This window comes from Paramormyrops kingsleyae, chromosome 25, assembly GCF_048594095.1.
Source record: "Paramormyrops kingsleyae isolate MSU_618 chromosome 25, PKINGS_0.4, whole genome shotgun sequence".
Classification (NCBI taxonomy): domain Eukaryota; kingdom Metazoa; phylum Chordata; class Actinopteri; order Osteoglossiformes; family Mormyridae; genus Paramormyrops; species Paramormyrops kingsleyae.
The window spans coordinates 6,970,821-6,989,719 of NC_132821.1; the positions used below are offsets into that span (position 1 = coordinate 6,970,821).

The following is an 18,899-nucleotide window of genomic DNA, read 5'->3' on the forward strand; positions in this document are numbered from 1 at the left end:
ATGATCTCCAACTGAATACATTTCAATGGATGTACAGTCAGGTTCATAATCCTTAGCAACCTTGTTGAAAATTTGAAAAAGGGCAATATAGGCCTTTGAGTAGCTCCAGTAATGATGTTTTATTCCCTATTCTAATATGTACTTTTTTTTATTATAATACAAATTTTTCTAAAAAAGGGGATATGTAGGGTTTATGACAAATTTACCATTCATTATCTTTACCAAGGTAGTTTGTCTTCCAAAACTGTGATCTGGCCTTTTAATTCATCACTAGGGTATAAGAGAGAGAGAACATCTGAAATACCTTTGTCATCCATCAAAATCAGGCAAGTCAAGTGATCATCAAATTAATAAATAGAAGTACAAAAACAGAGCAATGGATAAACTTAACCACTTTAGGACAATTAAGGTGACTCCAACCACCATGAACACTTGAAATTTCTCAGAATAAGGCCAAGAGTATTTCTGTGTGTTTGTTTTTTTTCCATAGAATCAATAAAATGTTGGAGTATAGTTTCAGACGTCAAGACCCTCAGTTCCCATATTAAACACTAGTTGTCTTATAGAACCAAAGTGTAACATTAAACCGTAAGACAGTACCTCCATGTCATCATGCTGCTTGGATCACAGTCAAAGTCCTTACTCACTGAAAACTCTCTGGCTAAATATTCTATCAGCATGTTTTTTGTGACTCATCCCCACCATCACATAGTAACTTAATCCATGTGGATAATGTACATGCACAGATATGCAGATAACTGAGACAAAGAGATGTTAGGCGCTCCGTAGACCCTTAACACATAAATAGTTTTGTGTTTAACAGTCATCTAAGTCTTCAGGCTTAAATTCTGCTGAAAACCCCTTATTTGTACTGAAGGGGACAGTGTATGCAAATGCAAACACATGCCATGATGCCTGGTGCAGATACCAAGCCAGTGTTGTTCTGACCAAAAAAAACCATTCTATCCAGACATGCATATCAGTGCTATTTGACAAGGAAGTCCTATCACAAGTGAGGAAGTGACATTTTCTAAACCCAAAATGTATTTATTGTGGATATTAGATGCTGTGGTATTTCTCACACTTTTCTACACCAGAAACTGAATCTTTACACATTTTGCATCAAAGTACTAAAAAAGTGACATTATTATTATTGTTAGAATGACTTCTGGGCGGCTTTGAGGAGATTCTGGTCCACCATCCGGCGGCTCAGGGCGGGAAAGCGGTGCAGCATCAACACTGTTTATGGTGGGGATTATAAACAGTGTGGTGGTCCCCCTCTTCAAGAAGGGGGACCGGGGGGTGTGTTCCAACTATAGGGGGATCACACTCCTCAGCCTCCCTGGTAAGGTCTATTCGGGGGTTCTGGAGAGGAGGGTCCGTCGGATAGTCGAACCTCGGATTCAGGAGGAGCAGTGTGGTTTTCGCCCTGGCTGTGGAACAGTGGACCAGCTCTATACTCTCAGCAGGGTCCTGGAGGGTGCGTGGGAGTTTGCCCAACCAGTCTGCATGTGCTTTGTGGACTTGGAGAAGGCATTCGACCGTGTCCCTACGGGAGTATGGGCTGTCGGGCTGCCTTATAAGGGCTGTTCGGTCCCTGTACAACCGGTGTCAGAGCTTGGTCCGCTTCGTCGGCAGTAAGTCGGACTCGTTTCTACTGAGGGTTGGACTCCGCCAGGGCTGCCCTTTGCCGCTGATTCTGTTCACAACTTTTATGGAAAGAATTTCTAGGTGCAGGCTGGGCATGAGGGTGTCCGGATTGGTGACCACAGGTTTAGGTCTTTGCTTTTTGCAGATGATGTGGTTCTGTTGGCCTCATCAGACCATGACCATCGGCCCTCACTGGAGCAGTTCGCAGCCGAGTGTGAAGCGGCTGGGATGAAAATCAGCACCTCCAAATGCGAGACCATGGTCCTCAGCCGGAAAAGGGTGGAGTGCTCTCTCAGGGTTGGGGAGGCGGTCCTTCCCTAAGTGGAAGAATTTAACCCTCTGGAGTCTAGGGGTAAGGAACACACTTTCACTGACTTGGGCATGGTCACACATTTCATTCAATATCATAAACTTAATTCATGGCAAATAAATTATTTCTTATATATTAGTTTTGGCATTAAACTCATCTTTATCTTAGTGTACTTTGTAAATATGTCAGATTTCTGTTAAGTTTTTGTAATTTGACATCAAAGTATAGACATTGCAAAATGCAGTTTGGAACACTTGCAGAAACATTATAAAAGTACATAGTAAGCAATGCTGGCAGTTTGTTTTGATCCCAGATATCTGATCAACAAAGTCTTGGCTACATGAAGATGACTAAATGGTGTAGTTGCAACATTCATTTGGATATATAAATAAGAAAAACCGAACTCATGTCACTATTTCTGGCTCCTTTCATTGAATATGTAGCAACTTTAATGTGTATGAATGAGCCATTGACACCTGGCCACATCCCTTCCCCCTTTATGGCGCTGATGGGGATGTATCTGGATCGCGTTTCACCGTTGTGCTGTTAATCAAATTACCATGCGAATGCGATTTGAATACGCGCTAATGCAGCTATTTAGAATGTGAATAAGGATCTTCGGGTGAGAGCTGCACTACACGCCCCGATGCAGGTAAAACAAAAAAAGGTGACATGGTTTACTTTTTTGCTGATTTAACCTAATTTACTTTTTTAATTTAATATTAACTTTAATACTTCCGACAATGGACATTCTGAAAAGAAGAATGATTACAGATTTAGTCAGCATTTTTCCATGTTTCTATAATAAGATTTCAGCGAGTTATGAACTGAAATACATGAGAAAGATACGCAGCATCGCCGACGATGCCGTTGACTCCAGAGGGTTAAGTATCTCGGGGTCTTGTTCATGAGTGAGAGAAGGATGGAGCGGGAGATCGACAGGCGGATCGGTGCGGCGTCAGCAGTGATGCGGGTGCATCGGTCTGTCATGGTGAAGAAGGAGCTGAGCCAAAAGGCAAAGCTCTCGATTTACCAGTCGATCTACGTTCCTACCCTCACCTATGGTCACGAGCTATGGGTAGTGACCTAAAGAACGTGGTCACAAATACTGTACAAGCGGCCGAAATGAAGTTTCCTCCGCAGGGTGGCTGGGCTCTCCCTTAGAGATAAGGTGAGGAGCTCGGTCATTCGGGAGGGACTCAGAGTAGAGCCGCTGCTCCTCCGCATTGAGAGGAGCCAGATGAGGTGGCTCGGGCATCTGCTTAGGATGCCTCCTGGACGCCTCACTGGTGAGGTGTTCCGGGCATGTCCCACTGGAAGGAGGCCCCGGGGAAGACCCAGGACACGCTGGAGGGACTATGTCTCTCGGCTGGTCTGGGAACACCTCGGGATTCCCCCAGAGGAGCTGGATGAAGTGGCCGGGGAGAGGGAAGTCTGGGTTTCCCTGCTTAGACTGCTGCCCCCGCGACCCGACCTCGGATAAGCGGAAGATAATGGATGGATGGATTATTATTGTTATTATTGTTGTTGTTATTGTTATTTTAAAGTGCTATATAAATTAAATGTATAATAACAAAAGAAATAATATATTTAATGTATGTAGTGCTGTTGATCCTGTTGATCAGTCAATCATAGCTTATCTGCAGCTAGCGATCTGCAAAATATACTGAAGGAAACGCAACAAAAAATGCAGGTGCAAACACAACAAATAACAGCACAGTAATACCGCTTCACGTTTCCTTGTCTCCACAGGAATACACAATAGACGTTTTCTTCCGCCAAAGCTGGAAAGATGAGCGGCTGAAGTTTCATGGACCAATGAATATCCTCCGTTTGAACAATCTCATGGCCAGCAAGATCTGGACACCAGACACGTTTTTCCACAATGGGAAGAAATCCGTGGCCCACAACATGACTATGCCGAACAAACTGCTGCGAATTATGGATAATGGCACGTTGCTATACACAATGAGGTATGGTACTGCCTGAGAGTGTTTTTCAGGAAAACATGCTTCTTAAGAGTTTTTGTGAATTTTAAACATCCATCCATTCATCCATTTTCTGTACCTACTTGTCCTATTATTGGTTTCAGCGGTCTGGAGATGAGAGGCCAGTTACAGTCCCCTCCAAAAGTATTGAATCAACAAGGCCAATTAATTTGTTTTTGCTGTGCACTGAGGACATTTGTGTATGTGATCAAAATATGAATACGAGACGAGAGATCAGAGTTTCAGCTTTTACTTACATAAAACCTAACACATTTTGTATAACCCATCCAGTATTTCAAGCATTGGATCATGACAAGCGACAGGTGTGTCTTGTTACCTAGGTGTGTCATATAAGATTGATTGTTTAATCATTAGGTAACCCTGGATATCGACTCTCAGTTTAAGCTTTGGGTGTCACCTGTGAAGATTGCATTTGTACTTCAGAAGGGTAGACTAACATGAAAACCGGAGAGCTGTCTATGGAAGAAAAGCATACCGTTCTGAAGCTGAGAAAAGGGGGAAAATCCATCAGAGGTATTTCAAAGACATTGGGCATAGCCAGCAGCATAATTTTGAAATGTCCTGAAAAAGAAGGAAACCCCTGGTGTACTGAACAACAGGCATCAAACCGTTCATTTAAGGAAAATGACAACAGCTGATGTCAGACAAATGGTGAGAGCAGAAAAGAAAAACCCCCAAACAGCAGTCTGTAATACGAACAACCTCCAAAGAGCAGGGATGAAAATATCACAGTCCGCTGTTCAAAGTAGACAACAATATAGAGGCCATACTGCAAGATGCAAGCCACTCATCAGCAGTAAAAATAAGAAAGTCAGATTGGGATTTGCAAAAAAAATATATATATAGAGAGATGAGCCACAACAGTTCTGGAACAAAGTTTTGTGGACTGATGAGACAAGGATTAACCTCTACCAAAGTGATTGGAAGGCCTAAATATGGAGAAAGGAGGGATCTGCTGAAGACTGAGGGTCTTGACTGGCTGCGCCTAGAACATAATTTGTGAAGCCTGGTAGAGGTTGCGTCATGACCTTGGTTTTCATGGCTATTCCTGGAACAGGATTAATCATTTTTATTGATGATGTAACTCATTGTGGTAGTAGCAGAATGAACGGCGGACGTCTTTAGAGACATTGTCTGCCAGTTTACTGAGAAATGCATCCAAACTAATTGGGAGGAACTTTATCATGCCCCACACCCCAACCAGGCTAACATCATAGAAAAAACACTGAGCATGTGTTTACTCTTCATAAATGGTCAAAAGTCTGCATAATCCTTCTTTAGAGATGAAATCACAATAAAATAAGATGGCGGCACTCTAGGATGCAGCGGCTACTTGGGGCTAAAACACGGTGTTTGTTCTCTGGTTGTTTGTGTTAAATGTCCACTGTACTAGTGTGTACTGTATATTGTCACAACACGTTCCATAATCAAATGGAGATCGTTATCATCGCTGAACCGTCATCGACAGGGAAAAAATTCAGTTTCAAATTGGACAAAGGCACACTATTAAATTCTCACCACTGTTGGGTTCTCCAAGCACCAAGGCCAAAGTCCCTGGCCTCACCCGGCACTGGAGACCAACTGGAAAGATGCTGGAAGCTCTGTGCAAGAGGCGGAAATTTGTCAAGCATGCAGGTATTCATGCTAGGCTAAAAGCTAACCCAAGCCAACCCGTCAGTTTTTCTCTCTAATGTGCGGTTCATTGACAATAATGACTTTCTTGTCTCAGAAGGAGATGGAACACTGTTGTTTTAATCTTCACCAAGATGTGGCTGCATGAGGGCATCTCCGACACCGCTATTCAGCTACATGGGCTGACGCCGTTCTGATCACACAGGCAAGCCGCGGGGCAGAAGGCTTTGTGTTTATATCACGTACAAACACAGCGATCGCTACGGCACACTGCTCATCTCTTGTGGAGATCCTAGTGGTCTAATGCAGACCATTCTGTCTACCCAGAGTGTTCACGTCAGCTATCGTTGTGGCTGTTTACATCCCCCCATAGGGCCGGTGCAAAAGCTAATGGTGCTAATGCTAACGACGCCCTGGATGAACTCTAGGGGAAAATAAGCAAGCTGCAGACTGCTCTCCCCGATGGCTTCTTCATCACAGCGGGTGTAGGATCACACACACACACACACACACACACACACACACACACACAAGGCGATTCAGATGACACGGCAAAGGGAGGCCAGCATTCCAACTTGTATGAGATTTAGATCCGTAGGAATAACAACCTGGGCCTTGATTTAACGATCTGTGCCTAGAGCAGTGGGGTGGGGGGGGGGGGGGGGACACACTCTTAGGGAATGATGAGAGTAAAACAAAGACAGCCTTTGTTTTAGAATCCAACATGCCCCCCCCCCCCTTCTCACACACAGTACCTCGAAAGACTTGCCTGTTGTAGGTGTCTAGTCTAAGTGTGTACTATTTGTCAGCAGAAATATCTAAATGTTATGCCTGTACGTTACTTTAAATGATTTTAGCAAGTTTGTTACCCTTATAAATGTGCCTCATGGATTATTTCCTTTTTAGGATCAAGGGCTTTCTGAGCAGAACAGTATTTCCCTTAAGGGGACCCATTTAAATTAAGTTACTGCCTTCCCATATTCCATTTTTTTTTTTTTGGTACTGTTATTTTATGTTCTGTGTTGTCTGTCGTGTGTTAGTTGTAGTGTTAGGAATAAATGCATGCCTTTCATACATTTTTAATCTCTGGCTGAAAGATTGCTACATAATTAACTCATTTCACTGGTGTAAAATCACTACTGATGCTCTGAATCACTGAATCTTAAGTCTTAAGCTTGTGCTAAAGTATGGCAGGACTCTCTACGGCCATGAGCAGTGTTGCTATAAAGCTGCTACATGCCTGATGAGAGTTACGTTACTGAGCAAATGTTCTAACTCAGGTTAAGAAGTTACAATGTAATTAATGAATTCCACTCATATGCTCGAACTAAATCTACCAGTAACTGAACAATTGGTAGTTTTATAATGTTTATTGGAGAATAAATACCGTTCTATGATCATAATTAATTAAATATTAATAATTAAGTAACAAATAATTAATTTCCCTAGATATTGGTGGAGACAAATTATTTGAGCTAATTTTCCCTATATGGATGACTTCAACAATGCATCTGTTAAGTCAACTCCCCAAATTTCATCAGCACATATATTAGGAAATCATACTGGAAATTGTTTGCACAAACATTGCCTGTGCATACATGGCTGCTCCTCGGCCCCACCTTGGACAATCGGATGACATCTCCATCTTTTTCACCCCAGCCTGCAGACCAGTCCTGAAAGAGGTGAGAACTTGGGCCCCAGGGATCCATCTCTGCATTGCAGGACTGTGTTGAACGTATAACCTGGGACATTTTAAAGGAAGCTACCACCTACAACAGCTCAATGGATCTGGAGTAGTATACAGCCTCGGTGACTGGCTACATTAGCTAGTGCCTTGAGGATGTTACTGTCTCCAAAAGCATCACAAACCGGGCTAATCACAAGCCCTGGTTCACTACAGAAGTGCACACTCTGGTGAAGACCAGAAATGCTGCCTTTAAGTCTTCTGATAAGGAGGCTCTCAGTACAGCCAGAACTACACTGTCTCAGGCCGTCAAGGCAGCAAAGCGTGCTTATGCACTGAAAATCCACAGCCAAATCAAGAACTGCAGAGACACACGGCACATGTGGCAGGAAATTCAGTCCATGACTACTATAAGCCAACTCCTCAGCCTTGTAGCAGTGATGTCTCCCTGCCGGACGCATTAAATGAATTCTACATACGTTTTGAGGCACAGAACCAAGAGATCAGTGAGGAATGCCATCCCTTCTCCCAATGCGTGGGTCCTCTGCCCAAGGATGATGTCAGGAAAACTCTAAGCAGAGTTCACTTACGAAAACCACTGCGCCAGACCCTCAGGGAATGTGCTGAGCAGCTTGCAGATGTCTTCAGAGACATCTTTAATGTGTCCCTCAGCACATCAGTGGTGCCTGTCTGCCTCAAGACAACTAGAATCATCCCAGTGCCCAAGAAGTCAACTGTATCCTGTATCCTGGGGTAAACTCCAAACACAACATGCAACATTAATGACCGGACTGGGGAAACAAACTGAAACATGGACTAAATAATGACGGCATCAGGAAACAGCTGGTGAACATGGGGAATCCACACAGGGTAGATGAGGGGGCATGGCACATGATTCTTAGACTTGGTCTTAGATGGACCTCATCCCCACATCAGGGGTCTTGATAGAGGTGTCCTTTTATGATGCCTTAATTTAAAAACTTTTTTTTTTTTTTTTTTTTACTTTACTATTACTTCATAATCCTACTGGCCTCGAAGATGTTAGAGTTTCTGGTAGTCAGTAGTCTGGATTTTTGTAGCAGATGATAACTAATAAATTACTCTATATGTAAAGCATTTGTATAGGATGCTGGCATTTTGTACAAAAAATTCACCAATGTTTTCTTATCTGAATTTGTTCTTAGCTAAGAAAGAATCTATGTGCACTCAAGACCATTCGTATGCATATTTGAATAATGATAGTTTGTTCAAAATAATCGGTTATGGCAGTTTTGTTCATTCTACGGTTCATAAAATGATAGTATTTGAATAATTTATAAAAGTAAAATATAAATAATTTTAAAGTGTAAAAATTATTTTCGTGGTAGTAACGGCGATCATGTGGATTATAAATAGGTCTGTTTCAGCGCATTGGCCTTGCTATCAAAATGGCATTTCTGTTGCTTCTTGAAGAGCTTGTCAATCGTGCTCTGAGAAGGGAACACATGTTTGAAGATCATTTAGATTTATTTGGCACACAGCGTTCACAGAGAAGGTGATATCTCTCTATGTATCAGCCTTCTTGGGGGCTTTATATCCACTGGTTACACTACTAAATAACGTGTCTATTTGCATTTACCTCCTGTACAGTAAAATCGAGTTATAACGGACTTCAAGGGACCTGGCAAAACAGCCCGTTATATCCAAAGTCCGTTATATATCCAGAGTTGCTGTATGCCCAGAACACAACTACAGGACACCATTTACTCATGCCACACCCCAGCGGACACACTTGCCGAACAAAACTACAGCTAAAAGCGGCCCTGGGGACCAAATTGTTTGTCCGTTATAAGCGAAATTCCGTTATATGCGAGTCCGCTATATCTGATGCTTTTTCTGCATGTTCTTAAAGGCGCACGGCCAGGACCAGCGGACCTCGTCCATTATAGACAATATTCCATTATAAGAGAGTCCACTATAACGGGATTTTACTGTATTAATACTTCTACTGTCACGGTTCTGGACGACACGGGAACGGGAACGAGGCATCGCAGGCACAGAAGAAGGGTGGACGACCCACTGGCGGCTCCAGAACAAAAAGGGGTTTATTAAGGAAAACGGAAAACACAAGGAAGGGCTAACAAAACAAAAGGACCACGAGGGGTCGAAAACTAAAAAGGGATTAAGTAACAAAACTAAATAACAAAACCTAACTACACAACTAATACGGGGAATCGCAGAAACAAACCATGAAACACAAACAATACAAATTAACTAACACGCCATCACGAACAACCTAGACAAAGACAATGAACCACTGGGGAACTGAACACAGGCAGGAACTAAAATACTAATGGGTAACGAGACTAACACAGGACAGGTGAGGCTAATTAACAAAACCAAGGAAACAGGGCACAGGTGAAACTAATGAACTCAAAAGGAACTGAAAACAGGGAAACTAATAACTAACCAAGGAAACAGATACTAACACTGGGGAATCTAAACAGGTAAAGACACAAGCAGAGGGCATAAGGAACAAAACCAAGAACCATATACAAAATCACCAAATACAATAACTAGACAAACTCAACTGAAACACTAGGGAGCAAAATACAAAAACAGGAGGCAGGATTCAAACATAGGACGGAAGGGTACTCAAGACAGAAGGGTACACAGGACAACCACATGCTCTACACATTGAGCCACAAGACCAGACAGGTAACAGGAGAGAACAAAGACTAACAAAGAACAGGATGACCAGCAGCACCTGCTGGTCAAACAGGGAAGGGACACGGAAGGACCACAGTGGGGGGCTGACCCTGACATCTACTTCAGCATTACTGAAGTTTTTTTTCCTCTTAGTGCCAAGCGGCTCACACACGGCCCTACAGTCTCATGCCCTTTTATGGGAAATTGCAGGGCGTTTCCCTATGTTAATTGGGACAAACTGGCACACGCTTTCAGTTATGAAGACGTGGGATTCACCATTCTTAAGAACAAAGGTGCGAACAATTCTGCTACTTAAGAACACATCATGAATCCGACGTAGGTTTTTCTTAAATTTCGTAGGAACAAATTTAAGAGAATTCTTAAGAAAATATTGGTGAATGAGGCCCATTGACTCTCAGCCCCTCTTTCATGTTGCATTGAGGTGGCCTTCCCACCAAACTGTAATTTATTGTGGGTGTGTGTCCTGAACAAGCTACATCCAGTATCACTGGTTTGTAGGGGGTCTGACTGCATCCCCCCCCCCCCAGGCTGACTGTTCAGGCTGAGTGCCCCATGCACCTGGAGGATTTCCCCATGGACTCTCATTCCTGCCCCCTGAAGTTCGGCAGCTGTGAGTACACACACACACACACACGCACACACTCTGTCACACACCCACGCACGCACATGTAGGGTAAACATATCCTTATGGGGACCGCTCATTCATTTCAATGGGAAAAATGCTAACGCTAACTATGACAACCTTAACCCCTACCATGCCCTAACCATAACCATAAGTAACCAAACAAAATAAAAAAGTTTTTGCATTTTTAGTTTTTTCATAGCAGTCACCGATTTTTATAAAATAGTTTTCCCTTATGGGGACCAGGAAACCGGTCCCCATAAAGGAAAAAAAACGGATATTTATCACGTTATGGGGACATTATGTCACCATAAGGATAGGTAAACCCGCTCGCACACACTCACACACAGTCACACACAGGTGCACACTCACACACACATACTGTATGTCTGTATTCCTATCTTTGTGGGGACCATCTGTTCATTTTTAAGGGAAAAACCAAAATCCAATAGTGACGACCTTAACCCCTACCCAGCCCTAACCTGAACCATAAAGAACCAAGCAAATCGCAATTGATCGCAATTGTAGTCACTGATTCATATAAAATTGAGGTTATTTTTATAGGAACCATAAAATTGGTCCCCACAAAGCTAAATAACAGGTTTTTATCAAACTGTGGGAACATTGACACAAAACACGGAAACTCGAGTCTTATGCTGCATTTGAACTGACAGAAATTAGGGCCCTGCTGATGTGGGGAAGCTGGACAAAATAAGGTTGTTTTGTGTTCAGTACTACACTTTATTTAGCTTATAAGAAAATGGGGAAAATGCAAAGACTTTACAACTGTTTAGGATTGTTTGGAGATCGGGTTTTGGGGGGGGGGAGGGGGCACGCTGGATGGAGCGGTCAGATGTAGACAGACAGGCGTGGGGTGACTCTCAGATTGCTGCTTCGGTGATTCTGCTTGGCCTTTTTCTCGGCAGATGCTTACACAACAACAGAGGTGACATACATCTGGACTCGCAACGCCTCCAAGTCCGTCGAGGTGGCGCCAGACGGCTCCAGACTGAACCAGTATGACTTGCTGGGCCAGACCGTAGGGAAAGAGACCATAAAATCCAGCACAGGTAAGCACAGACTAGGAAAACTGTACCTTAAGTGAAACAAGCCATTAAAGGTAGTACAGGCCAAGTGGAGTTTCTAAAGGCATCCTGGACTCCATTCACTTACTTACATACATACATGCCAAAGCAATGTTTATTTTTCATTATTTGCTAGATATCTAAGGGTTTTCTTTATAATTAAGTTACAAATGACAATTTTTTGTTGTAAGGTTCAGCTATCAAAGGTATATTTAGCATTTAAGAGCTAAAACACTTCATCTATATGTATTATAAAAAATTAAGATGTAAAGTAAGATTTTAGTGTCTTGGGTGGACTGACTCTGTCATGTCTCAGCTCAGAGGCACTTTGCAGCTAAACTGGCAGCTTCATTGTTCAAAAAGAGTTAAAACTTTAACTTTAAACCCCAAGATGTTCTTCATGCATGTGGTGATGGTGATGGTTCTCTACAGGACTTACTGTCTAAATTACCTACTGTCATCAGGAACCACCTTTGGCCTTCTCTCCTTCATTTAAATATCTTCATTGTCATACTCATAATTGTTATTATTGATTACCAGATATTGGTATTTATATCAGCATTCATAGTTTAGAGCGTAATAAAATTGATCATTACTGAAACAATTTTGTTTATTTACACCAACTCTAAGTAAAACAGAAATGTCCTTTCACAGAATCGAAGTCAGATTGAAGAGCTTTTGAATGGATTATTATCTTTTATATTAGCAAGTTATGTGGAAGCGTTGGTCGAAATAGTGGGGAAATGAAAAAGGACTTTGAAGTACTTTGATGTGAAGCCCAGCTCATGTTTCACTTTCCGCATGCGCTTTCGGGCTGGGGACGGTCGTCCACTTGGCAGCTTATACTCATACTACCCTTGGCTGTGGGTGCGGATGATTGCGGTCGGCGCTGCAAAGGGGTGTGATATTACACCAGACCAGGAGAGGGCAGATGTATTGCAACAAACACAAATACAAGCAGTGTAGTGAAACGGGTAAACTTTTATCAACGGTTTTAAAGTTATTATTCAAGGCTGGGAGGTATTACAGTAATAAGCTGTACCATGGTATTTTGAAATCCTTACGACAAAATTAGCCGGGATCCAATGCTCCCACCACCTGCTCAGCAATTTAAATTGACAAAATTTCTAAATGCCAGAATAGTGTTGCTTTTTAAAATACCGAATACTGTCGGATAAATCATATATGTAGGTACCTCTGACCCATAACTCACCGTAAGTACAACAACAACTATTCTCTTGTTGTTGACCGCTGATCTAATGGTTGGGGCTGCCACCTACTAAAAATAACTAATTAATTGTCTTGCACATGTGCGGTTGATGGGTAGGGATGTACTGGATGTGTATGTTTCCTCTAGACAAAATCTCAGTCATCAGCAGCCTTAACTGCATCACAATTATAAATGGAGCTGCAAAGGTGAGCTGTATTAGGCTGAATGCCAATCAGCAGTGTTTGTGAGCTATAAAAGAGGTGTGACAATTGGCACTTTGATGTGTGAGTTCTCAAAGCAACATGAGGTGACTAATAGGGTTTAATAAAAGGTCAAATAGTTGGTGCTGTAGGTGCATTGGTCATAAAACTGTAAAATTACTTAATTTGTCAAGGGGTACAGCCCCAGCAATCGTGATGGCGTATGAGAAATATGGACCAGCTGCCTCAGCAAAGGGGAACAGTGTTTTTAGGTGGAAACTCATCAGCAGGCATGTGATTAGATCTTCAGAGCTTGTATCCAAGGCTAGAGCATTAAGATGAATAGTCTGCCAAGTCATCATCTTTTCTTCTTTTTACTGCATCTAGATGGGTTTGTGTTTGGGGGAACAATGTGGGAGATCTGTAATGGTGTGAGCAGGTGTTTTACGGGAGCCATTAGGTCCGATGATTGTTCTGCATGGTTACTGTATATACCGACCACGTAATGTGAGGTTATTTTAGAGGACCACGTGTGCACTTTTATACAACCAATATCCCTCATGATGTTCCCATATTCCACGATGATAATGCCGCCATTCACACACGACCACACAAATGCTTTCTTGAACGGCAGAATGAAGTGGAACTCCTTCCGTAGACTTTTGTGGAGAGTTCTCGAGCAAAGATGTTGCCAACATTGTGTTATCGTGTACATTTACTCATGCATATTTAGTTATTTTAGCAGACACATTTGGCTTAAAGTGACTAAGTCTGCAAAATTCTCTGAATTTTTTCCCTGGGAATTAACTGGAATGTATATGTGTAGGAAATATTAGCTCCAATAATTTGATCTCCATTATTAAATTATTTATTATTTGATGATGATTATTAATTAATTATTATACCAAATGGTTGGTTCTTCCAAACAGTGAGTCTGTTAATGGGAGACTTGAATGCAATTCACTTACCAGTATCACTCAGTAACCTGGGTTAGAATGATTGCCCACCGAACATACTTCACCAGGTATTGTAGTGATTGCGTAGCAAAGGTCTCATGGCCATTGAGAGAGAGAGTCTTGCGGTATTTTAAGGTAAGCTTGGCATTGAGAGCTTAGGAGCGGATTCGCAAGGAGGCAGCGATTATTGTAAGCACTCAATGAAACTAAGATTGAAGTTGTATAAAAGGCATGCATTTATTTCTAATTAACACTGCACTAACATCCAACAGACATTACACATAAACATCAAACACAATACACATAACAGAATAAAACAAAACAGAATGAAATATGAAAATGCAGTGACCAGATTTTAAAAGCAAAGCAAGCACACAATTTTGAAAACATGACCTTAAAGTAGAGACGCTCCGATCAGCATTTTTGGGGCCGATCACCGATTACCGATCACCAAGATCATGATCTGCCGATTGCCGATCACTGCCGATCACAGAATGGCAGGGGAATGGGAATCTTTTATCTATAATCTAGCAGAGTTTGCACCATTTGTAGAAATGAAACGAACTCTAAATTAACCATATTGAAAAAAAAAAAAACTGTAGAAATAGGCTACAGTCAAGATCTCGAAGAATCAAGCGCTTGACACTTGTCTCCCCACACTGAAGGAGGGGCAGTGACACTTTGGTCAGCACTGTTGCCTGACACCTCCAGGGTCAACACATGAAATGTTCCCCGAGAGCAGAGTGGTTTAGTTTCTCATACTCGGCATATTCAGTTGTATGGCGTGTTCTAAGATGCCTAATCATGTTAGTGGTGTTAAAATGCCATTGCTTGCTTCCACCTCGAGGGATTTCATCACGACATACATTGCAAACGGCTAACTTTACGTCTTTATCGGACACTTTGAAAAACTTCCAGACGGGAGAACTCATGTTGCCACTAGTAAGCTCCGCTCTGCTGTTGTTTACCTGTGCGCCGTGCATGCACGTGTGAAAAAGTCGCGCGAGTAATTTACGTCAAGTGATCGCCTTTTTTGATCGGCGCTTTTGTGGTTCGCCGATCAAGCTATTTTTAGCCAATATCGGCCGATCATGATCGGTGGCCGATCAATCGGAGCATCACTACCTTAAAGTCCCTTTGATTTTCTATCTTTGGTGAAACTTGTAAGGTGGCAGGCTTTCTCTTGGTGTTGGAACTTTCTTCTGGGCAGCAGGCATCACTGGAGGGCTTCACTGGTGGGCGTCGCCCCTCTGAATCTGAATCAGGTGCCAGGTTTTATGGTCTAAGGTCCATGAATACTGATGATCAGGAACTCGACACCTGGACCAATGGCCTGGGCCATCTAACTGGCGGGCTGGTCGCGGAGGGGCTGTAGCTGTCCTGTGGGGATTTATGACCCACTGATGCCACTTTACAGTTGATTTTATGTAACTTTGGATACATACCATTTTATGACAATCCCTGACCAGATTTGAATTTTAGGTTTGACACCAAACATGCCATACCAGCCTAGAGGTTCACACCTCATACAATCTACATTAATTCACGATTTCTTACACCGTGCATGTTGATGACTCACATCAGTATACAGTGAGGATGATTATTGTTGCACATCACCAGATGTTGAGACTTTTGATCAGTTGTACATAAGTTACATGCCAAATTCCCATCTGAACAGCACAACTTAACCCTAGATAGTTAGGTGTGGCCGTTAGTTCACTGTAATCCCAGTCTCAATTAAACATCTGTAAATGACAATTTGTGCTTGGCTTGGCTTTGACACTGATCTGCTATCCATGCTCAGTAATACACATATATCAATTCATTCATTCAATATGAAAAAGTAGAAAAAAGACAATGCTAGGTAATCATGCATGATACAGTTCCTTGCACTGAAGGAACTGACTTGAGTGGTTAAGTAGGCTGGGCTATGAGAGCAAACTGAAAGCGAAATAACAGCTGATTCAGAACTCTGGGGAGGGACACCACTTAAGGGGGTGTGGCTGCGAGGAGTGATGTCACACAATATGCAGACCCAGCTTTTATTTCTAGGAACATTTACTGAACGTTAGAATTAAGGTACGGGAACATTCAAAGTGTCCAGTCTTTTCTGGCGTTCCCAGAGTGTTACCCCACTACTACTATTACTACACCTAAAATAAATTAGTAATTTGTAAGTCAACATTAGCAATAAAAAAGTCCTTTCAAAGGGGAGTAATACTGTCGCATCACATGACCTGGCCACGTAAACCCAGTAGAAATGGTTCTGGAGGAGTGAAGGAAAAGTGGCCAATGAGAGCTCAGAATATATTTTGAAGGGACCTCAGGACAGCTGGAAAAGCATCTCAGGAGGCCATATCATGAAACTGGTGTAGAGGAGACAGTAGGGTCAGCCAGGCCCTGGAACAACTGGGGTTAAGGGCCTTGCTCAAGGGCCCAATGGTGGGATCACTCTGCTGACCAGGGATTTCAGCCGGTCCCAACCCTCAAATATTTTTTTGGTCAGTGCATAATTCTATATATGTTATTTTATAATTTTTATGTCTTTATAATTATTCAATAGTACAAAAACAGCAGGGCCTCTCCTAGGATGGTGAAATTCTCTTCTTTACCATTTTGCTCCTTCTCAAAATTCTTTTCTTTAATCACAGTGACACATTGCAGAGCCAACATATATATACAACATAGCTTTGTTCCAACACTTACAAACACATATTTCTCAGTCCATTCATCAGTGAACTACTTTTAACTTTGACTTTTCTCCTTTTTAATGTAGGAAGAGACATTGCGTATACACTCACCTAAAGGATTATTAGGAACACCTGTTCAATTTCTCATTAATGCAATTATCTAATCAACCAATCACATGGCAGTTGCTTCAATGCATTTAGGGGTGTGGTCCTGGTCAAGACAATCTCCTGAACTCCAAACTGAATGTCAGAATGGGAAAGAAAGGTGATTTAAGCAATTTTGAGCGTGGCATGGTTGTTGGTGCCAGACGGGCCGGTCTGAGTATTTCACAATCTGCTCAGTTACTGGGATTTTCACGCACAACCATTTCTAGGGTTTACAAAGAATGGTGTGCAAAGAATAAAACATCCAGTATGCGGCAGTCCTGTGGGCGAAAATGCCTTGTTGATGCTAGAGGTCAGAGGAGAATGGGCCAACTGATTCAAGCTGATAGAAGAGCAACTTTGACTGAAATAACCAATCATTACAACCGAGGTATGCAGCAAAGCATTTGTGAAGCCACAACACACACAACCTTGAGGCGGATGGGCTACAACAGCAGAAGACCCCACCGGGTACCACTCATCTCCACTACAAATAGGAAAAAGAGGCTACAATTTGCACGAGCTCACCAAAATTGGACAGTTGAAGACTGGAAAAATGTTGCCTGGTCTGATGAGTCTCGATTTCTGTTGAGACATTCAAATGGTAGAGTCAGAATTTGGCATAAACAGAATGAGAACATGGATCCATTATGTCTTGTTACCACTGTGCAGGCTGCTGGTGGTGGTGTAATGGTGTGGGGGATGTTTTCTTGGCACACTTTAGGCCCCTTAGTGCCAATTGGGCATCGTTTAAATGCCACGGCCTACCTGAGCATTGTTTCTGACCATGTCCATCCTTTTATGACCACCATGTACCCATCCTCTGATGGCTACTTCCAGCAGGATAATGCACCATGTCACAAAGCTCAAGTCATTTCAAATTGGTTTCTTGAACATGACAATGAGTTCACTGTACTACAATGGCTCCCACAGTCACCAGATCTCAACCCAATAGAGCATCTTTGGGATGTGGTGGAACGGGAGCTTCGTGCCCTGGATGTGCATCCCACAAATCTCCATCAATTGCAAGATGCTATCCTATCGATATGGGCCAACATTTCTAAAGAATGCTTTCAGCACCTTGTTGAATCAATGCCACGTAGAATTAAGGCAGTTCTGAAGGCGAAAGGGGGTCAAACACCGTATTAGTATGGTGTTCCTAATAATCCTTTAGGTGAGTGTATATACAGTAGCACCTACCACATGACAATCCTGGTTGGCAACTCCCTAGGCTGACAGACGGTCCAGTCCCACCCATCCAGAAATGGCCGTGTGTCTTCCGTGTCCAGGTGTTGTGTGGGCGTCCCCTTGGCCTGATCCAGCCACTTGGGTCCTCAGCAATGAGGACCCTGAGAGCCGGATCACCCTCAGGGAAACACGCCACATAGCCGTAGTGCTGTAACTGATCCTCCCTCATAATGCAGGTAATGTGTCTCATTCGGGATTCCCGTAGCAACCAGTTGTTCGACACAAAGTCAAACCAGCAGTACCCAAGGATTCTCCAAAGAGACACAGTATCGAAGGAGTCCAGTCTTCGTCTCAAGAGTAGCAGTGAGCAGTTCATGCAGAACCTCAAGTCATTGAGGGTGCGACAACAAGGACTAAATACAACTGTGAGCATTCTTGGCCAAAAATAGTTTATCTTGATTTTTTTTTCCAAATACATATCAAATTTGATTGTCGAAATTAATCAAAGGGCCTGATAAAATATGCGGTCAGCCATGGGTTGAAGTGGTATAACAGACATCATTATGCTTGTAATGTACTGTCTGCCTTGTCTGATCCTCTGCTAAATAAAGAAATGTAAATGTAATGTTAGTTGCCCTGCCAGCTGTGCAAAAATTAATTAATTACTGTTCAGGATGCCTGCCAATTTCCCTGTGACTGGAGGATTAAGAGGCTTTATAGATAACACCAGCCACATCCCGACAGAGGGGAGGAGTGTTTCACAATTAATTTGGATAAAAACTATGCTACAGCTGTACTGTGGCTGGGTGA

General features: G+C 42.6%; 1 protein-coding gene across 4 annotated transcripts in view; it reads left to right on the forward strand.

The window, feature by feature from the left end:
* gabra2a (gamma-aminobutyric acid type A receptor subunit alpha2a) overlaps positions 1-18,899 on the forward strand; it is an 89,312-nt gene that overhangs the window by 33,364 nt on the left and 37,049 nt on the right. For all 4 annotated transcript variants that reach the window (XM_072706976.1, XM_072706975.1, XM_072706978.1 and 1 more), the window contains 3 exons: positions 3,713-3,933; positions 10,522-10,604; positions 11,543-11,686. In XM_072706976.1, the coding sequence (XP_072563077.1) occupies positions 3,713-3,933; positions 10,522-10,604; positions 11,543-11,686 (448 nt within the window). The remainder of the gene's footprint in view (positions 1-3,712; positions 3,934-10,521; positions 10,605-11,542; positions 11,687-18,899) is intronic.